General features: G+C 41.2%; 1 protein-coding gene across 6 annotated transcripts in view; it reads left to right on the top strand.

The window, feature by feature from the left end:
* TNRC6C (trinucleotide repeat containing adaptor 6C) overlaps positions 1-21,819 on the top strand; it is an 89,489-nt gene that overhangs the window by 48,459 nt on the left and 19,211 nt on the right. For 5 of the 6 annotated variants that reach the window (XM_088523438.1, XM_088523437.1, XM_088523435.1 and 2 more), the window contains exons 5-10: positions 5,541-8,132; positions 14,502-14,711; positions 15,784-15,950; positions 17,200-17,280; positions 17,921-17,978; positions 18,331-18,476. In XM_088523438.1, coding sequence (XP_088379564.1) covers positions 5,541-8,132; positions 14,502-14,711; positions 15,784-15,950; positions 17,200-17,280; positions 17,921-17,978; positions 18,331-18,476 — 3,254 coding nt within the window. The remainder of the gene's footprint in view (positions 1-5,540; positions 8,133-14,501; positions 14,712-15,783; positions 15,951-17,199; positions 17,281-17,920; positions 17,979-18,330; positions 18,477-21,819) is intronic. The other variant, XM_088523434.1, reaches the window with a different exon arrangement.

Below are 21,819 nucleotides of genomic sequence, written 5' to 3'. Positions count from 1 at the left end.
CATCTTGTTGATTTTTATAAACTATATTTGCTCTAGCACTTCAACTGCTTCTGGCAGTTCCCGTTTAATTGAGAATTAAAAAAGTCATGTGTAGTCTGTTTTGAAGCTTGGCTAATTTTTTGAAGTGAAAATTATTTCTTTTTGCAGGGGGGAGGTACTAACACGCCTTTCTGTTGAGCTTACCTGCTCGGAACCCTTAAACTTTGCATGATAATTAAACCCCCCGCCCAGGGCTGTCCCCAGCCTCCAGGATATTTCTCTCTTGTGCTTGTCAAAGCTAAAGACAAGACAGTCTGTAATGTGTCATTTCGGCAGGACAAATCGAGCCAATGAATCTCATTGCTTTTATGCTGACTAAAATGAATTGCAAAATAAAATTAGTATTGGGGGAGGGGGGCAAGGAAGGAAGTCTCTATTAGATTTGATTTAAAAAGGGATAAACACAACTTTATTAATAACATGGTTCTCATTAAATATTTATGTCAGGCTTTGCCATTTCACACCCTCTCCATGCTTTGGTTCGTAAATCAGCTGAATGTTGCATTACAGCTGAGGATGCCTAATTTCACTGTGCACAGTTCAAACTAATTACAGTAATTGGAGTTGGGAAGACGCACTTATTTTTAACTCAGCTGAATAAAAATGAAAAGAAATTCTCCTCTCAAACACATTTTCAGAGGTGGATCTACGTTTCAGATAAACAGCTTGTTCTGGCAAAGTATTGTTTCAATAATTATTTCAAAGAAACCCATACAAGCGTTTCTCACATTTCACTCTCGCAGCTTATGCTTGTAATCTATGTCAACATTAAACTGTTTTTACAACTAATTATTCATACTAATTACGGAGCGCAGGCAGAAATGGTTTCTATTTTTAGTAAGCACTGAATCAAAGTTTGCAAAGCGTATTGAGTACAATACTTAGTAATACCAGTAATCTTCCCTCTCCCTACTAAGGATATTATAAATAACTCTTATTGCTAATGCTGATCCAGGCTGTGCATTTTTCAGGTATCAGTTCTGTTGCAATTTGACAGAAGTTGGGTGTTTATGCTTAAATGTTAGTATTAGATTAATTTTTCCTTCACAACTGCTGAAGAAATTTTGCTCATCAAAGGAGCATTATTTTATGAAAGATGCACATTTCAGCTTTTCTAACACAAAATGCTACTTTAAAAGTCGGTTTCACATTTGTGACTCACCAGTACTAAGACCTGCTAATATAAAATACTTGTGGTTCTTGTGCCTGATGTGTTGCTCAAAATCTTCATTCTGTTCCTGGAGGAAAGCTAGAAATGCTCCTGACAGCCTGCAGTGAAAGGGGAACCAGTTCTCAAGAACTAATATTTTTAATGGCTTCCCCATTTCAGTTGAACAGCTTTGAAAATAAAACAGAAGAAAATATTGGCAATTTTTATGAAGACTTAGTTTCTTAGAATGTTGGAGGGAATTTCTACTTTTTTTAAAAAAAAGGAGAGGGAAAATTTCCTTAGATTTAATCATTAAAAAGATTTTTCCTTTTCATTAGTTTGCCTGTATATTTTAAATCCTCATGGATTAAGTAGTACTCTGAGCTACTGTTTAGTTATTTATTCTCAAGGAGAAGGGAAGTAGAGAAAATGGAAAAATGTCTCTTGTTTATTTGCTTCCAGAGGCAGGAATATAAAAATTACTCTCTCCGGGGTCTGTACTCAAACTGTTATTTTTCTCCAGGACTGAAGTCACGGATTTTTGTAGCTTGTGTGTTTATTTTGTGCATTCTTTTCCACTCTCTTCATTTGCCTCTCGGTTGTCCTGTTACTGCTGGGTTTATGGCAGCAGCGTCCTGGTGTTGGAGCTGGCCAGTGACGTTCGGGCACTGCGCAGTGACTGTGTCTCTCCGAAAAACGAATCAAGTCCTGCAGGCTGAGACTAGAAGAAAGTTGCTGCTTCTAAAGAGCTCTTGCGAGTCGTCTGCTCCGGCAGGTCCTCAGCTACGTGGGAACCACCCTCAGGTTTTCCCAGGCATTTTTGAGACTCACTGATGTAGTCCAGAAGCTGAAGCCAGACAGTTTAGAAAGCTGGTAACTGAAGTAGCTTTTGGAACAGCATCTGCCTTAAATCTCCAAGAAACCATCTTTGTCTGAGTGCATTCCTTTCTTTCTTTTTTTCCCCTTTTATTTGTGTTGTAGCAGATAATCCTACTGCTGTTCGTGTTATACCGGAAGGATTTGGATTTGGATTTAGATTTTTGCCAGATTGTTTGGGCTTTTTTTTTCCTTTTTTTTTTTTTTTTTTAGTGTATTACTTGTGCGAGCTCAGCCTGATGACACTGAGCAGGCCGCGGAATGGGGAATGTCCAGGACAGGTACCGTGACGATTCCCTATCTTATGTCGTATAACAGATTTCTGTGAGCCCTTATCAAGGCGGCTGCTTTGAGATCAGTCAGTGGTTATTGATAGTGGGTGTATATGAATCTCAGTAAAAGCAACTGCACCAATGATACCTGGCAGTATCTGTTGATCTGTAACCCCTTCAAAAGAATTCCTCTCGTGGGTTTTTTTTTTCTTTTTTTTTTTCCCTTATTTCTCCATCCCTCAGAATCCTAGTATCTCACTTGATGAATCATTTTGCTTCGTAACTCTCAGGAATCTTCCACAGCTCTGTTTAGTCACCAACTTTTTCCATATCCTCCCCTTTTCTTTACCTTCTCCCTTCAAGCGATTTCATCTTTGAGTAGGACTTTCACAATCACTTCTGTTAATAAAAAGAAGGAAAAAAAAAAAAAGATTGAAGCAGCTTCTTCCCATCCCGTGTTGCGGGTCTTCCCGTCGCGGGCGCCGAGGTGCCGCGTTGCGCGGGGCCTTGATCCTTCTTGGCAGGCCGGCCCTCGCAGACGCTCTCGCTTGCCTTGGGCAGCAGCCTCCTTCTGCCGGGCGCTCGCGGACCCGCCATGGCAGCTTTGACAAGAGGTTTTTTTTATTGGACCTATACATTTCAAGCCACTTCTAAATCTTTCTGGCAGTCTGAAATGTACTGCTGAATCTCACCGCCCACAGTGTTGGAAAAAAATCTCACATAACTCCTCTTATCTGATTCCTTGGTTACCTCAGCTTCTTATCTTCTGGCCTCGCCTGCTGCCCCTTTCTTCCTTTGTTATTTTTACTCTGCTGAAAATGCTGCTTGGCTCATTTTTTCTGACCCTGTCAACCCTTTTTAAGTCATTTCACTGGCTTTCTTTCATGTTGCGTGTCTTACCTAAGATTCTGGTCTCTGTTTAGCACCTGCATAGCAAACCTGGATTATGAGATAAGTTTTCAGCCTCCTCCTTCATCTCTGGCACCGTTGCAGACCTGCAATGTCCCCATTCAGTTTTGTCTGGGAATAATATGATGCTTTCTTCCTTTCCAGCCACTGTGCATAGGAGAAAAGCCAGGTAAATCTGGCTCCTCTCATATTATATTTTCTCTTTGGATCTGCCATAAAAGCCTCAATTATTTTGTTCTTTCTGTGGAACACTTCTTCCCTCTAATCATAAATTTCGATGTAGTACTTAGCTGAAATTCAGTTTGACTTTCAGGAACTCTGCTCTAAAAATACTTCTGAATTAATAGATGAGCTTTCAGTTTCTTCCTGGCTCATGTGACATGAGCATTCCATAGCATTCCTGTCTATATTATGAGTTTTTAAATGCAAATTCTTCTATACAGCAGTTTTCTCTCTTCCAAAAATATCCTTGAATGCATTGGTGGAAGTTGCATTTGTGAGGATGAGAGCTGGAGCTCTTAGATACTGACATACTTGAAGGTCTCTCTCATGGAAAAATTCTGCTGTCTCCTTCTGGTCCATCCTAAGCTGGCGAGCCTGTCTTAGACTGTCCCGTAGAGGCATCTTCAAAAATAAAAGTTTAGGGAAGTACTGAGATTGAAGGTTTAGTCAGAGCGTTAGGACATTTGAACAACTACAACACCTAAGGATTTAAAAAGAAAAAAGCAAAGAATGGCGATAGAGACTGTCCTGCTTTAGAGTGTTCTTTCCTCATTGCTGATCTTCATTAGGCAACTTGAGTAATCGGTCTTGTCTACTAAATGCTTGAAAAGCTACAAGTGAAATGTGTGAATAACTGGGCTGGGTTTGAGAGAGGAAGCTCTTTTTATTCTTAGAATAAATTTTTCCAGGTATTGGAATGCTTTTATCTGGAGGCCATTAAGGAAGAGCGAGTTACATTAATATATATTAGGCATCTGCTATTAACAGCTCGTTGAGGAGGCTGGTATACCAATTGCCCACAAAATAGTTCTTGCATTTCGTATTCAAATCTAATCTAGAATAATAGAGCATAAAAAAAAAGAAGTTGTGTTATTGCAGGGTTACAGCAAGTAAAAATAATTGATATTCAGAATTCATAACGTACCGTTCAGGCACGGTTTCTCCGTTATTCAGAAAACCAGTTAGAAAGTTAGAAGAACCGTGCTGCAGGTTGCCGTTAGTCAGTATCCCTAGGACCTCACTGAACAATTTGCAATAAAGGTTCTTTGGGAAGAAAATGAAGCAATTTGTACTCAAACTCTCTTGTACAGAGCAATCAGCGTATAAATAAAAGCTTCAGATTCATAACCCGAAGTGAGCTTGAAATTGCCTCATCTTGCAGTTTATTAAATTCCGTACTCTAGCAAGCAAGTAGACGTTGAAGAGCTCTGGGTTAAATTTTTGGGTGAGCATAGTTATTTAAAGGTGTGGGAAGTACTATGAAAACCCTGCATTCCGAGTATCTTCACAAGGTAACGTTTATTTTCTTTGGTTTGGGAAAAAAACTGGACTGTACGTGCAGGTTAAAGGATTTGCAGGGGGACTTGAACACTTTTAAGAGTTCAACTGCCTGGCAAAACGGACTTATTTAGGAAAGTTTATGTTCTCTGCCAAGAAGCAAGTTAAACGAATGTTTTTTTAAATGCATAATTGACACAGAATAGATAAGCCGACTGTCAGTAGTTGTCTGTGTACAGAAAGGTTTGAGAAAAACCTAAATGAAGTATGTGGTGATGGGGCTGTGCCTGTGTTGTTATAAGCAATGACTGGTGGACAGTTCAGACTTTTTGTTAGATACTCTTTTATGGTGGTTCTTTGAAGAATGAGAATTGATCGTGCCAAAATAAATGACAAGAGTCTCCTCAAGATCTCCTAGAGCATCTTTTTCGACTTTGCTCTTTAGGTTTTTCCTGTCAATTGTATAATTGCTATCCATATATATTATCTGTTTATTCTTTTACTGATGTATCCAGAAATGCAAAACATTTTTATTAGTCTGCCCTAAACCCAAATGCTTTCATTTTAATTGAGAGTTTGGACAGAATAAGAAACATAAATATGAGCATGGTGTTTTATGGTAGCAAAGAAATCTGCTGTTTCACTTCAAGAAATGCAATCCACACTTCTGTTAACATAATTCTGAGTTTAACTTTGAGTGGTACAATAGTCTACGATAGTCCTTGCTAGGGTTTTTTTTTTTTCATGGTGCTTGGAGCAGTGGACTCATTTTTAACCTTGTTGGATCCTTTCAGATCTCAGTCACAGTGGATTGGGAGACCATTATGAAAATTCCCACTGGGGACAGCAGCCCACTTTCCGGAGTGACGGCAACTGCAGCTGGGATAAAGTGATAATAGACAGGACTGACAAGGAAGCGTGGCCTTCCATTACAGGAGCTGAGACTGAATCTGCCTCAGAATGTACTACAGACACTGACTCTGCCTCCAACTGTGGCTCAGAGAACAGTAGCATGGCTACAGGGAGTGCCCAAGGCAACTTCACTGGACATACAAAGAAAACTAATGGCAATAATGGCGCCAACGGAGCACTCGTCCAAAGCACTTCTAACCAGAGTGCCCTTGGAGCTGGTGGAGCAAACGGCAACGGCAACGCGGCCAGAGTGTGGGGGGTGGCTGCAGGCCCCAGCTCTGGCCTAGCTCACTGCTCTGCCAGCGGTGGGGATGGAAAGATGGACAACATGCTTGGAGATGGTAGAAGTCAAAACTGCTGGGGTGCTTCCAACTCAAATGCTGGCATTAATCTTAACCTTAACCCTAATGCCAATCCAGCTGCCTGGCCTGTACTTGGACATGAAGGAACTGTGGGAGCAGGCAACCCTTCCAGTATTTGCAGTCCGGTCAGTGCCATAGGTCAGAACATGGGCAACCAGAATGGGAACCCGACAGGCGCCTTAGGTGCCTGGGGAAACTTGCTGCCGCAAGAGAGCACAGAACCACAAACGTCCACTTCTCAGAATGTGTCTTTCAGCGTACAACCTCAGAACCTTAACACTGATGGACCAAATAACACTAACACCATGAACTCTTCACCAAACCCTATCAATGCAATGCAGACAAATGGACTGCCAAACTGGGGGATGGCTGTTGGTATGGGGGCCATCATCCCGCCCCACCTGCAAGGCCTTCCTGGTGCTAACGGAACATCAGTTTCTCAAGTCAGTGGGGGCAATGGTGAAGGAATGGGCAGTTCAGTGTGGGGGATGTCCCCAGGTAATCCTGCCACAGGAAACAGCAATTCTGGGTTCAGTCAGGGGAATGGAGACACTGTGAACTCAGCATTAAGTGCTAAACAAAACGGATCCAGCAGTGCTGTGCAAAAGGAAGGAAATGGAGCAAGCGCGTGGGATTCGGGGCCTCCCGCTGGTCCTGGGGTCCTGGCGTGGGGAAGGGGCAGTGGCAGCGGTGCTGTTGGGGGGATGCATTCTGGAGCTTGGGGCCACCCCAGCCGCAACGCCAGCAACGGCGTCAACGGCGAGTGGGGCAAGGCCTCAAACCAGCATTCCACTAGCGACATCAGCGGGAAAGGATCAACGGGGTGGGATAGCTCTAGCGTTCCCGGTCCCAATCCTGCCGTGCAGCAGGGCAACGAACAAATGAACTCCTGGGCCAAAGCTGCAGCGTCCGGCACCGCAGCTAGCGAAGGAAGCAACGACAGCGGTGGGAGCCAAAATGAAGGCAGCGCTGGGAGGGAGGGGGCTGGAGAAGGCAGGAGGAGAGACAAAGGGATGATCGACCAAGGGCAAGTTCAGTTGCCAAGAAATGACCTTGACCCCAGGGTCCTGTCCAATACAGGGTGGGGACAGACCCCTGTAAAGCAAAACACTGCCTGGGAATTTGAAGAGTCCCCAAGGTCCGAACGGAAGAATGACAATGGAACAGAGGCCTGGGGTTGTGCAGCTACTCAATCTTCAAACTCAGGGGGGAAGAACGATGGGTCCATCATGAACAGTACAAATACCTCTTCAGTATCCGGGTGGGTCAACTCTCCACCTGCGGCTGTTCCAACAAACACAGGTTGGGGAGACAGTAACAACAAAGCACCAAATGGCCCAGGGGGATGGGGAGAGTCAGCAAGCTCTACTACTGTTACTAATGCTGCTGCTGCCAAAAGCGGCCACGCTTGGAGTGGGACCGCAAATCAGGAGGACAAATCACCCACCTGGGGTGAACCTCAGAAGCCCAAATCTCAAAACTGGGGAGATGGACAGAAATCAAATCCAAGCTGGACTTCGGGTGGTGGAGATTGGGCAGATTCATCATCTGTTCCCGGACATTTGGGTGATGGGAAGAAGAATGGATCTGGATGGGATTCTGACAATAGATCCGGGTCTGGTTGGAATGATTCCGCAAGGTCTGGGACCAGTGGGTGGGGAAATGGCACAAACAGCAAGGCTAATACAGGTACAAGTTGGGGGGAATCTCTAAAACCAGGCCCCCAGCAAAACTGGGCTAATAAACCCCAGGAGAGCAATGTGAGCAACTGGGGAGGAGCTGCTTCTGTCAAACAGACGGGGTCGGGGTGGGTTGGGGGGCCAGTGCCAGCCAAACAAAAAGAGAACTGTGAGGCAACTGGCTGGGAAGAGCCGTCTCCTCCGTCCATTCGCCGCAAGATGGAAATTGATGATGGTACCTCAGCTTGGGGCGACCCGAACTACAACAACAACAAGACTGTAAACATGTGGGATAGAAATAATCCTATAATCCAGAGCAGTACCACAACCAATACCACCACCACGAGCACCATTATCAACACGAACATGGTTGAACCGCAGCCATCGCACCAGTCAAGTGCCCAGCCGAACCGCTCCCCGCTGCTTGGTCCAGGTATGAAAATATGAAAATTGTTCTATTTGCTTTTGAAACAGAGGTGAAACTCAAAGATTTTAAATCTGGTTTTCTTATTGCCCACTCCCCCCCCCCTTTTTTTGGAGGAATAAACAGGTAACTTTCGAATAGGGAAGAGCAACTTTTGAATACATAAAACAAATGACAATGTTTAACAGAATGTCATCCGCTTGGTATTTTTTCTTTATTCACTTTGTTCGCTCTGGTTGTCGTATAACAATTTTCTGAGTTTTTCAAACAGCTGTCGCTCATGGGAACTTACATTATTTGATTGTGTTACATTCGCTGGCATTAATAAAGTCCATGCTTCCTTTGGAAGTTCCCACTTGGTGCATTTAGCAATTGAAATCCTGCTGATCTGGAGGACATGCTGTGAAATCCACTGAGAAGCTTGTGGAATTCTGTTAAAAAAAAAAAAGAGAGAGATTTAATTATATTTAACCCATATGCGGAAAGAGAGCATCAGGAAACCCAAGTCAAGATCTCCTCTTAAACTTGAAGTCAGTATTGCTCAAGCTCAGCAGAAAAAAAATTGCAGAAATTTAATCATTACTACTGAAGCAGTATTAATTTCTTGTCTTATAACAAGGCCCATAGAACTGGACATACAATTATTAATCTTCTTAATTCAAAGTATTCAAAATAACTAATTAAAAGTCCAGGAAGAATTGCAAGGATTTTTTACTGGCTGCACAATGAAGGCAAGCAAAACTTTAAAAAAAATCAGATTAAGAAAATGCCGGGTTCTTAGATTCTTGGTCTATATTTATTTCTTCACAGTGAGACGATACTTTGTTTTAGCAGCTTCTTTAAATTCGACCATTGCGGGGTTTGCATATTTTGTTAACCCTTTTTTCCTTTTATTTGCCTTCTGCTTCTATTTTTTCAGTCTTTGTTCTTGTTTAGACACTCTGCATCTGTTTCTTTTCTACAAACCGTATCTCTTGGCAACAGACACAGTTTTTTTTAAGAGTTGCATGGGTTTAGGCTGTTGCTGTTCTGTGTCTTCTGTTTGTTGTCTTTTATAGAAATTATTTTTCTCCAGCCTTTGGGTCACAAACATGGATAATATCCCAGATTTCTATGTTTTTCATGGAGTTGAAGATTGGTTAAAGATGTCACTGCTCAGGGTGAACAGGTGTACCAATTGCAGGTTTTTAGGAATAGAAACTATGGGATTTTTTTTCCTTTGAAAACAAGGTACTGTTGTAGATAACCAAGGAGGAAGAAAAAGAAAACAAATGCATTAAGAGAGCAGAGTTTTAACCAGAAGTTACTGGAAGGCCTTTCTACATGACGTCCCACAGACTTCTCAAAAGAAATCTCATCTTGCCATTCTGTATGAAATCCTTCCATCCAATGCCGTCTCCTAAGTTTTTGTTTTGACTTGGTCGTGGCTAAATATAGCCTTTTTAATTGTGCTTATCTCCAAGTGGGATCTGTTTTCACTTCTTAATTTTTGTCATTTTTATTCTCTTGCCAGTGTTCTGAAATAATTCAGGCTTACTGTAACATCTGTATAAAAATAGTCTCGTGTTCCCTGCTTTGGCTCAGTCTTTTAACAGTCGAGGGTATGTGTTTTAATACAGTGACATGAGATTCAAAAGGAGAACTTGAAAGGAGTTTGCGAGCGGTCTGTGCAACATGTTCGATGCCTAATTCTAATTTGCCTGAAACTAAATTTCCCTCTTTCCTTCCCTTAAACTTCCTTGACGTTTCTGAATTGTGCTGTCGTTGAAGTATTTGCCTGTTTGTTTGCTTTAAACTGATTTTTGCCTGATTATGCTTGTGCTTGTAAAACCGTTCACGGATAAGGCCGCATCGTTCATGCTGCTCATATAATCTTAACACCTTGCAGAGGAAAATCTAGTGTTTGGAATCTTTCACAATTTGAGAATTGGCATTTAAAAATCGCTGGAATTTCCTCTGGGAATAGATAGTAGCACAGCAGTCCTTTTCCTTGCACAGTAGTTGTGTGAAAAGGGTATGATTATGTGTAAGGAAAGGCAGAACTGTAGCGCACTGATGAGTGGTGGTGTAAGATGCTCCAGCTGTGGGAACACGGCATTAACGTTGGCGGTTGAACTTCGCGCAGGGGTGACGATGTGCCTTGCCAATCCCTTTTATCATTGGCCCTTATTCAGGGAACATCAAGAGGAGCAAGTGCTGGATTCTCCTGCTGTGCTAGCAGGGAAGCCTGTGGTGCAGCTGTAAGGCAGCACACACATGCTCAAAGCAAAACGATGTTTTATCATGACGCCGCGTAGCCCCGGTTAACTGTTCACCAGGGAACAGCGGTCGTGTGGGGTTTCAAGTTTATACTACATCAGTTTAGAAAGAGAGGGCAAGTCACAGTCTTGTTATTCAGGTTGTCACCCGTCCCCAGCAGTTCTCAAAATTCCTTGCATACAGAAATGAAAAGCCAGTAATGGGAAGCAGATGTTGGGACACACTTGATGAAAATGCTCCAAGGAGTTTCTTTTTGTGTTGTAAAAAAACAAAATGTGGGTAGCTAATGTGATAAATGGACTCCTGTCTGGTTTTAGGGACTTCCTCCGAAACCACTGGAGAGTTATTTGAGAAAACAAGCAAAGAGCTAGTGGTTTTGACTTAGATTAAATGTTAACCTAAATTACTTGTGTATAATTCTTAGCAGCACTCTTAACTCTTCCAAATTTCATACAGGAGAGTGAGGACGGAGAAGTTTAACAGGTAGGGAATGAGCAAGAGAGAGAAATTGCTGGATCCTGGAGAGCCACAGACTGTCCTCCAAGTGCTCGGAAATGGCCCTGTCATCCCCCTGTTCATATGGGATAGGTGGAGACTGGCAGGATTCCAGCCGTCCCTCTGAAAGAAGGAACTGATAGAAGATAATGTAGATTTACCTATGGCACTTTTATAGTGAGAGTTAAGGTCTCTGGAGATCCTAGAGCGTAAATAATTGAAATTTTAAACAGCTCCAAATCCTGAAAGCTCTGAAGTCCTCCTCTCTTTCTTTTATCATTTTGTACTATCATCTGGGTGGCAACTTAAATATCATTCATAATATGTCATTTGCATGAAGCAAAGAATGCAAGAGTACTTTCATTGAATTGCGTTAGAGTGGATTGGAAACAAGATCCGCTTGGAGCTCCCTTAGGATGCCTCTGGAAAAACCTGACGTGCTGTGGAGGGCGCTCAGCCCTGGAACGAGGGAGTCCTGGGGGTTCCACAGAGCTCTGCCCTCCTTCGCTTCGAGGGCGCCGGCCCTGCGGAACGCCGGCTCCGTGCGTACGGACTGCAGAGCTGCCAGCTCCTGCTGGGAGCAGCTCCCGGGCTGCGGGGACGGGAACCCTTTGGAAAATGACAACATGAAAGGTCAAGGCTCATGGGCGGCGCTTGGAAACATGCAGCCTCCCCCCCGCGCACCTTTTCATGGCTCATTTCCATTATTCTTAGACCAACTAGTGAATATTGAGGAAGTAATCTCATTTTGCTGCAGAATCTCATCCTTTTTCGTCTACAGAAGGTCCTAGTATGAAATTTGCCTCTGTTGTAGTTAGACGCTTCCGCTATTTATCACAAACCAAGCAACTTCAAGGAAAACAATTCCTGTTATCCAAATGGCTATAGGGTTATTTTGAGGGAAAACAACTGTATCCTGCCAAAGTTTAGCTAACATTTTACTTTCCCTTGAGGATTTCCTGTTGGCTGGGGCCCAGCGTTAATTATGTTTTGTTTTGTTTTTTCTATAAGACAAACTGCCGATGTGTCCGTATTTATTACTCACTCTGATCTTTTTGTTTCTTGCAATTCTGAGTGTTTAAAAATGTCCATATTAAAAGCTCACTCTCCTGCCAAAGAACCCTTTAACAGAGTTTACTCTGTTTAAAAACAACATTCATCCAGATCTCTTTTTAAAAAAGGAGCTTTTTCTCAGGAAAATCTAGCTACATTAAAAAAAAATCACATTATTATCCTTGTTATCCTTCCAAACAGTGGTATAAAGAAACTTTTAACAGTAATTTCTTGCATTCACTTGATCTTCTGTAATATAGTCTGCAAACTTCCTTCGTTGTGAGCTGTATGGTACTGGAAAGCACCGCGTAGCCTGGGGCAAGCTCTTTGCACGGAGCTGTCTGATAGTTCACCTGGGTGTGAAAAGTCTTACGAGGTTATTCTGAAAATCAAGGACAAATATTAAAAAGACTTCGTTAGCAGAATGCAAAGGAAATAAATTTCCTGCTACCTGCAGCATTTTGCAACATCCATTTGCAAGTGTGACCTTGTGCGTCCCTTCAAGCTTCTAAAATGGAGCAGTCGTGTAGAATCATAAAAAGATGGCAAAAAAATAACAACATTAAGAAAGAAGTTGCCTCTTGGACAGAAAAAACAGATTCATAATTGACAAATATGCTAGAATTTGCATAGAGGTTAATTTTTGGAGTATATAAATTCTGCAATAGCCTTCTGCTTTTATAAACTAGTTTCCTGAATTTAATTCAATCTGTCAAGATTCTTTTCCAAATGTTTATTTTAATGAATTTTGTTTGTTTGTTTGTAGTTACAAGTATTATCTTAGCGAAGACTATCTCATTATTTCTAATCCCATAATATTTACTCCTCGTTGCACTTAAGGCAAAAATGACCTGGCGTTGCACATCTGTGCTCTTTAATCAATGTTATTGAATTTACAGGAACGAATGGTCCAATTCCTTTTTTAATTCCACAAACTGGCCCACTTTAGCAATTCAGCATATGAATTGTGTTCTGTGGTTGATTTTATGGGTGCTTATAGTTTCCAGTGGAGTTTGCATGAATGCAGAGAAATGCTGCTCTTCTGCCCGCTCTGCCTTTGCCGCCGGGGCGGCCCTTCGGACGTGCTTTGCTTATTTGCTTCATTTGTGTGCAGTTAATCCCTTTCAGATGCCGTGTAATTAAAATAAATCCATGCAGTTGTCTGACAACTGTCTCCTGAGTAGTGAGAAAGAAATTCAAATAAAATGCTGCTTAACTTAGTTTTCTTAAAGATGCAAGGAACAATCTTAAATAAGGATTTTAGGCTTTTCTTCCACTGTTGGCTAAGTAGTATCCAAAATGTTATTGACTGCACGTTGACAGCAGCTTCCAGTAGCAGAATTGCTGTTGAAGTCAGCAAGTCCAGCAACGACTTCCAGTGAACATAAACACGTAGCTTGAGGAAACCCTCTTGCTTAGCCCATGTGCTCAAGTGATTCCTTGTCGCTGTCCACGTTCTTGGGTATCTGTTGGTGTAGAAATGAAGTAATCATAAGAAAATTGTTTTCTTGCTGTTATGTATGACTTGTTTTATATATACATGTATACATACGTGTATATCCATTTATAATAGACACAAGTTATTTGTATATTATACATATATTTACTTACATTATTTTTATATGTGTGTTATTTAAATAATTCATATAATATGTTGTTTAAGTATAATATTTATTTATGTATACTTTGTATAAATGTATCCATTTATATGGATTTTTGTGTACATATACTTATGTGTGTTTTTATGTCCAGTGTATAAATATACATTTATATGGTCTTTAAAAGGAGTTTCATGTATGATCAAAATCTGTCTTATGAAAAATCTGCTAAAACGAACAGGTCTTCCATGAAGGTAGGAAGGTGTCCTAGCTGCATATTGTTTTGGGGAGAAAAAAATCTTTTGAAAGACTTTAAAAAAATATATATCTCAAATGTTCATGTGCAACAGAAATGCTGAACCCCTGTGTGCAGGAAAAAAAAACAGAAGTAACTGTAATTTAAAATCTGGTTTAAGCTTTTTCAGTGTCGCTCCATGTTGCTCTTAATGGCTCAAAAGCCGCATGCCTGGGCTTGGTATATTCAGCATCAGAAGTAAAATCACTGCCCTATGGATTTAAGTTCATTAAATTCAAGTCAGGCTAAAGACATTCCTTTCGAGTAGCTTACACCTTCTCATGAATTAAAGTGATGCCCGGTTGGATGACAGTGACTCCTATGTGTATTCCTCATTTGTGCTCTGGGTTCTGAGTGCACTCACATCCAGTTGGGCTGGAAAAGCCATATGGATTCTAATGCGGAGCTTCAGCATGAAGGTGTGTGTAGGGAGCATGCTCAGCCATGAGTCATAAACTAATAAAAGGTTTAGGGACTAACTTCAACATATATAAACCGTGACCACTTAAGGTGGTAACACAGATACCTTCCCACGAGACCTGGTGCTTGCACAGCAGCCTGCCTGCTCCTGCTGATGCTGAAAAATGATCCGTATCTTTGTGCTGCTCTTTGCTCAAGAAAAAGGCTTTTGAGAGCAAATGATGGACAAAAAAACCTTTGCACTTTGCCTTGTTTCAGCAGGCTGGGGCGAAATGCCTACTGTCCACGCGAAGAGCGAAGCCTCCTGGGGAGAGCCGTCCTCCCCCTCCGCTGCGGTTGACAACGGCACTTCGGCGTGGGGGAAGCCCCCCAGCACGGGGACCGGGTGGGGAGAGAATCCTGCCGAGCCGGCAGGGCCCTACGGAAGAGCAACCGCTCCAGCTGCTGCCCCAGCGCTGTGCAAACCAGGTGAGCGCGCTCGGAGAGACGCCCCGCGGAACGACACAGGAGTACAGGCCTTTACTGCTGCTTGTGTTCCCCCAAAGCATTGATTTCTTCTGGTTTTATGTGCATTTAAATCAAAGGCTGTGTTTTTTGTTGTCCAGAAGCTGTCTCAAAACTTTAACATTCCAGATACCAAATTCTCTCCCATGATAATACATTTAAAAATAGAAATACAGTGAATTTGCCCAGGAGATTCAATTATGCTCATTATAGTGATTTTGGTGGGAGAAGAAACACCTGAGAATGACTTGTCAAAACTTCACTATTCTGTGAAAGTGAAGGAAGTGGAGGATGTCCTCTTCATCTCTTAAAACTGTTCACAGGTTCAGGAACATCCTGAGCTACCTGTTGCTTTGAAACTCCTAAGTTATAAAAGCATTCCTTCTTCCACTACCTTGGAGGCTACAGTGGTTTTTAGCAGTTTCTTTTGCCTGTGGTGGTCTTTAAGCTCCACTTCTGCAAAACAGGGTACTGAGAGAGAATTGCATAGTCCCAAAAACCTGAAGAGAGGGATGGGAGGTCTTAAAAAGTGTTAGGACAGCCTTTGAGCAGAGCAGAAAACAAGCAGCAGCACCTCAAGCAAATCAGTTAGTGTAAAGTGTTCCTGTTAGCCCGCTTCAGCCCTCGTTCTTTTGAGGTCCAGATGAGTTTGCTTCTGACAGCTGGTAGCCTTGAAATTCAGTTTTGCTCATTGGAAAGAAAATGGCAGCTAAAATGGTGAGATTTGTGGAAAGCAAAATTGTGTCATCGGTGCGTGGTCGTATTGTTCCTCGGGAGATTTGAACGATCTTACTTGTTCAGGAGAAAGACAACCTGCTGTTACAGAATTTTTTTCTTTTATGACAGTTTTAGAGTATGTTTCTTTTTTGATAGCTTCAAGGAAAGAGTCCTTATAGTTTAATGCCAAATAAGCTCATTTTTGAATCTCCTGAAAATACTTAGATGTTTGTATAGGGCATAGTAAAGGGATGTTACTGTAAAATTTGCAGCAGGTGGAGTGATCTTCTTTTCTTCTCCCTCTCTCCACTCCCTCCAGCTTCAAAATCTATGCAAGAAGGCTGGGGCAGTGGTGGGGATGAAGTGAATCTCAGTACTAGTCAGTGGGAAGATGAAGAAGGAGATATGTGGAATAATACTGCCTCTCAAGAGAGCAGCTCCTCCTGTAATTCCTGGGGGAATGCCCCGAAGAAAGGACTTCAAAAGGTAGGTCAAAAATGAGGATAGTCTCTAAAAATCCATAGAACTGCAGCATTTCTAACATTGGCTATTGCATATATTCTTGCTAACATTAATACTTTGGATTGAATGGAAATCTATTCCCTTAGGAATGATGAAAATGTACTTGATGATAGTGGGAAGCGGATTTAAGTACCGCTTTGCTTACAAATAAAGTAAAAGCTGCTACTTATAAGGACCAACATACACATTACTCTTGAAGTCTTTCACTTTTTGCGTGCTCTGGAGGGTTCCTTGTTCCTCTTTTTGTTTTCTGTGATTTTTATAAACTTTTATGTGCTCTGAGGAGATAATAGCGTGTTAGCAAAGCAAATGGAAAAATCATAAAGAGGACTTTGAGACGCTTTCCATGGTGCCAGAAAGCCAAACTGTAGCCTGTGGTGAAGTGGTCTAGCAAAAACTATTTTCTACTTAGCAAAAAGGAATGGATAATCCTACGGTGTGGGACTGTTAGGAGAACAAAAGTAGATTTGTATTAATGCCACATGCAACCGAGGGCATGTGCAGTTACGTTAGGATGTTTTCCATTGCACAGAGGTTTTATGTCAGGAAAAAGCCAGCCCTCAAATCAAAGGGGTTAGGACTACATTTAGCCAGTCAGTCTGCTGTTCCGTTAGCCGGTGTGATTAGCCAGTGATTTGGTGAAGGATGGCTGTTTTTTCACAATGGCCGCACCCCAAAACAACTGGGCACTTGTCTCTTGGGAATTTCTGAAGAGTTGAACTGAAAAGCTCTTCCTGAGGATTTTGCAAGAGAAAAGCTAAAGAGCTCTTTTAAAGTCTAAGCGTTCTTGTGTGTTTTTTAAAAAATATGCTGAATAGGCATAACGTTCTTACCTTCCAGGTTGCAAAGTCATTTGGGAGAATGTTTTTCAGGGACTTTATGCTGTTTCAGATTTTTTTGTTATTATTTCATCATGTTTTTCCATCAAGAATAAAGATGAAAAAATTAAAGGTAGCTTCAATGCAAACCAAATAGTAAATAGTCCATTCAACAGCCATGCAACTGAGAGGAAATATTTATGCTCTGTGGGGGAAAAGAATCTTAGCTATTTTGTTTGCAGGCTTCCTGTATATGATATAAATATCTGCACTAACAGAGCTTGCAGTAGCATATGCTATTGAGAGGGAAAACTGGTCATATATTTGATCTATATGTCATTAGCATGCTTCTAGAAAATAGACCATTAATGACATTTCCCACTTCCTTAACTCAGGGCATGAAGACATCTAGCAAGCAAGATGAGGCCTGGATCATGAACCGTCTGATAAAACAGCTCACAGACATGGGCTTCCCTGTGAGTAGTGTTCGCGTTTCAGCATCTCCATGGCTCAGCTTCTGTAGCAGCTAGTTCTTTTTCTGGTGTTTCAGGCTATAGCTACAAAAGATAATTAGTCTTCATCTTTTCAAGGAATTAGTTCTCTTATCTGCATTTAGGCATTTTCCCTTATTTCAGAAGTTTGCTCTAAATTAATAGAATGCTCTTTGAGAGGACTTGCTAATAGACTTGATGACATTTATAGAACTTCCTGAGTTTTGTAACAACAGGGGTTGTTCTGAACTTCAGTAATTACGCATCAGTTCCCCAATCCCTTATTAACAGATGGAATTAGAGTATAGCTGTGTGCTGATTTTTTTTCTTTGTTTGCTTGCTAAGAGAGGCATATAGTAGCGATACTTAATTTAACCACAGAAAATAGGAAATATTTTAATAAAAGATGAATATGACTTGACCTTGTACAACTGTTACTTCACAAACAAACAACTGGATCTATGTGGGAACTGGTCAAAGCAGGGAAAACATGTATAAGCATCATTTGTGCCACTTAGTAAATATTAAATTAAGTATTTAAGAGGCATATCTGTTTTTCCGGTTTGTTTTGAAGTTATATAAGTGTGGTTACTTTTTCTTTTGACTTAATGCATATTGTTAACAGAGAGAGCCAGCGGAAGAGGCCTTGAAGAGCAACAATATGAATCTCGATCAGGCCATGAGTAAGTAGCTGTGTAACTAATTTTTTTTTTCTTTAATGCAACTGAAAAACATTCATGATTCTGGAGTTTGATTGTATCCAGTTTAATTGGATAACTTCATTTTTAATGTTTTTTTAGATTGTTTGGGCTTTTTGTAATGCAAAGCACTGAGAGTTTCAATCAAGATGGGCAGAGGTGTGAAGGTGCTTCCAAAGGCAAAATATATAGTTTTCTGTTAGAACAGGAGTGATTTGCAACAGATTTAGAAATAGTTTCTAGCGTGTTTTGGTGTTCAGAGTCCTGACAAATCCAGTCTCTTTGCGTCACCGTTGTTTTTCGAAGCACTGAAAATCCATCCTTGCTTTGTGTGAAGGTGCTCTGCTGGAAAAGAAGGTGGAAATGGACAAGCGTGGAATGGGAGTGACCGACTACAATGGAATGGTCACCAAACCCCTTGGCTGCCGCCCACCACCAATCTCCAAAGAGTCTTCCATGGACCGCCCCACCTTCCTTGACAAGGTAAGCTCAGAAATATGGATAAGGTCAGGAATATGGCTATGGCTGACAAGTCAAAATTGTACATGATGTAGAAGTACTGATAATTTCCATGGCCTGTTTAGAAAGCTCAGTGACCATTTTTCCAGGACTTGGTAATGACTGAGGCTGAGTAGAAAGCTACAGAAATTAGTGGTGTCCAAAAAACAGAGTGCCTAAAAAAAAGACATAGGGAACAGTGCAGCCAGCTCTTCAGTGGAAGATGCAGTTTACAGCCTGAGATAAAGTCCTGAACACTGACCCACTGGGGCACCTCATAATCCCCCAGAAAATGATTAATAGAGGAAGGGCAGTCTGCGATGCCATTCTTTTTTTTCACGGATTATTTGAATTGGCAGTAAAGACAGTGAATGAATTGGGTTTTTTTTTTGTTCCTGAATGTGGAAGGCAGTGCCTTACGCAAACTGCACTGAAACCAATTAATTTTATGTGGGTTGTTCACAGGATGTGAGGTAGTAAAGACATCTAGTCGTGTTAGCACAGATTTATTAAAAGTTTCATGGACCCTGAATAATAATTATTTTCATGGTCCTCTGCCCTGTGCTTTCCCTTGTAATCTTAACTAAAGTGCTGTCTTTTAAATTATGGTATGGTATGGTTCCCAGGTACCGTGATAAGAAAAACAGTGGCTCTTCAGATGCAGGTGTTAAGAGTAGAACAACTGAGCAACGCAGACCTTTTGATGGCAACCGTTACTGTTTCTGTTGTCTTTGCAGGCTAAGAAGTTACCTGTGTGTTTGTTCTGGGGCAGTGCAGGCTGTAAACAAGTTGATTTGATTTAAAAACAAAGCACGATACAACTTATTTAGATTAATAAGGGAAAAAGTAGTGCATCTGTAAGATTTCCTTGAGAGGGTCCTTGCAAAAGTTGTGATAGTTCAAATGCTGTCACAGTGCTTCTTAGTGTAGTATCTTGGTAGTTTCCTCTATCGATGAGTACATTAGAAATATGCTTTTCCATTTCTGGAGTAACACTTTGTTCCTCAGGACTCCCTACTCATTTTAGTGGTATGATGGCTTGTATATTGTCCTTCCTTATTCCGGACTAGCTGAATGTATTATTTTCAGCATATCAAACTCAAGCCAGATCTTCTTTCTTCTTTTTCTCTTCCTGCCATTCTAAAGTTCATTGTTTATTCTTAATTGTGGCAAATCTATTTGTCTATGGTGAATCTGAATGAATATGTTAATTGAAGGATCCTTCTCTTGACGAAAGGCACAAAATTAGTGCATGTGTGCCAATTAACCTTCTCTTTCCTAGTTTAACAGTATCTTGAATAGTAACATTATTGCCAAAGAGAGAGGTTCATTATATGCAGCATAACGCATAATTATGGAAACATATGTTAAACACAAGTATTGAAAAGGGAGTACTAAAATCATTCATATTCATACAGCTAGCAAAATCTGTCAGTCTAGCCATGATCTGTCACAGTGGCTTCCTTATAATGAAGGAAATAATTGTGATTCCAAAATGTGCTTGTTATCACAGTGCTGAGCAAGTTCCTAAGTGGATTGAAGAATCATAGTCTCTACTCTAAGAATAGGGTAGATTTTTCCAAATATATTCTTTCCATATTTACACCTCCTGCTGCTAGAGCAGCTCCTCTTCTTCAAAACTTCCTTTTTTGCCCTTTTGAGGCCCTATTTCAGAGCATGAACGTGGAGCTGCCTCATTTCCCGATTAGGTCGTCCTTCTCTGCCACAGCTGCATGAAGCATCTGAGCCAACGTTCCTGATTTTACCTGTTGTCTTATGGAGCCACTGGCCTTTTATTTGGCTTTGCCAAGTCTCCAGTAAGTTATGGAAAATTTCTGTTGCTGGTGAACTTGAAAACTGGGCTCATGTGCTCGTTGCTCCTGCTCTTTCAGCTGATTCTTTCAACTCATATAGGTCTCAATGCTGCTTCCACTGCATTTTCTTTGAAAGATAAAGTCAGCGCTCATTTATTCAGATAAAGAAGTTGCACGAATTGGTGTGTGCAGCTAAACATCTCCTTTGAATTTCTGCCCGGACTTGTTCCTCAGAGCTTTGCCACACATACTCTTTACTCTGCTTTGTTAATTGTATTGATTTTTCAGGATCTTGCCCTGTAGCACCGTGAAAAGAGAAGGGAGAAAACCCAGTGGCTTCAAGAAAATAAGATCCAGCCTAGCACTACCCTATATATACCATGATCTCAGCCACTTTATCTTTTACTAGGAGTTGAGTACTTAGGTATCAAGTTTGCTTGAAGATGCTACCTGATGTCTTCTGGAGCCATCAAATTTCTAAAAGCAAACAGAATAAAAAAGAAAAAAAAAATCCCGGTAGTCCAGAGTACTTCAAAGCATCTTTTTGTGACATACAGACGTTTGGGTTGGGTATCACTCTGTGTGTTAGGACTCAACTTGGGGGTGTGTTCTCATTGCAGCTACTGAGCAATGTTTCTTCTTGAAGAAATGAGTTTCTTCCAAGCTCGGAAGAGACTGGTGGTTGGTGATGATCACAACTGGCCCACTCTTCTACTGAAAATCCTGAACTATAAAGAGGTTTTGTTTAACTTTTTTTTAGCACAGTTTGATGCTACTGCTGTGTTGTAGACCATTGAAAAGATGTGACATGTTTATCAAGGTGAGGAAAGCAGAGCAGAGTGAAAACATATCATCTTCCCCTTGCAGCTGTCCTCTAGCTTTGCTTTTTTATGCTTTCTCCTGGATTGCCAGCCTCGAATCCTGTCTTAACCTTTGCCCTGATGCTCCTTCCAGACTGTCTTTCAAATTTTGGGGAATAGAGGAGCCTGTATGAAATACTTCCCTTACAAAGGAAACCTGCTTTTCAATATTATGTTATTTGTTGACCAGCTTTTCTTCCCCTTTGATGAGAAAACCAGGCCTACAAGTCTTGATGAGTGTTGACTGCAGTCAGGCTCTTCCACAAAAGTTCTTTCTAGCTGACTAGACTATTTCCTCTTTTTAATACAAATAGTATGGGGATTTTTTCAACCTTATCCTTCCTAGTTGTCTTTAGTGAGTGTTGATAGCTTTTTGGTCTTTGAGAAGCTGAATGACATTTTTTATCATTTCATTGTCTTTCCAATTCTTCTATTACCAAAAATAAAAATACTGATGTTAAACTCATTTCCAGGCATTATGCCTCTTGCAGTTTTCTTATGACTTCTGTTAGGTTGACGGAATCCTTTTTTAAGGTGAAATTTCGTTTCTTTAGCTTCCTTCTTTGAAAGAGGATTTTGTTTCCGTTTTTTAAAAAGTTACATGTCTTTTCAGCTACTTTTGTAGCTGACTTCGTTGAAGCCCTTTGGCACTTT

This window comes from Tinamus guttatus, unplaced genomic scaffold (assembly GCF_059628265.1).
Source record: "Tinamus guttatus ecotype Peru unplaced genomic scaffold, ASM5962826v1 Tinamus_guttatus_pri_ptg000188l, whole genome shotgun sequence".
NCBI classification, from domain to species: domain Eukaryota; kingdom Metazoa; phylum Chordata; class Aves; order Tinamiformes; family Tinamidae; genus Tinamus; species Tinamus guttatus.
The sequence above is the reverse complement of the archived record's forward strand: the minus strand, read 5'-3'. Positions and strand labels throughout refer to the sequence as shown.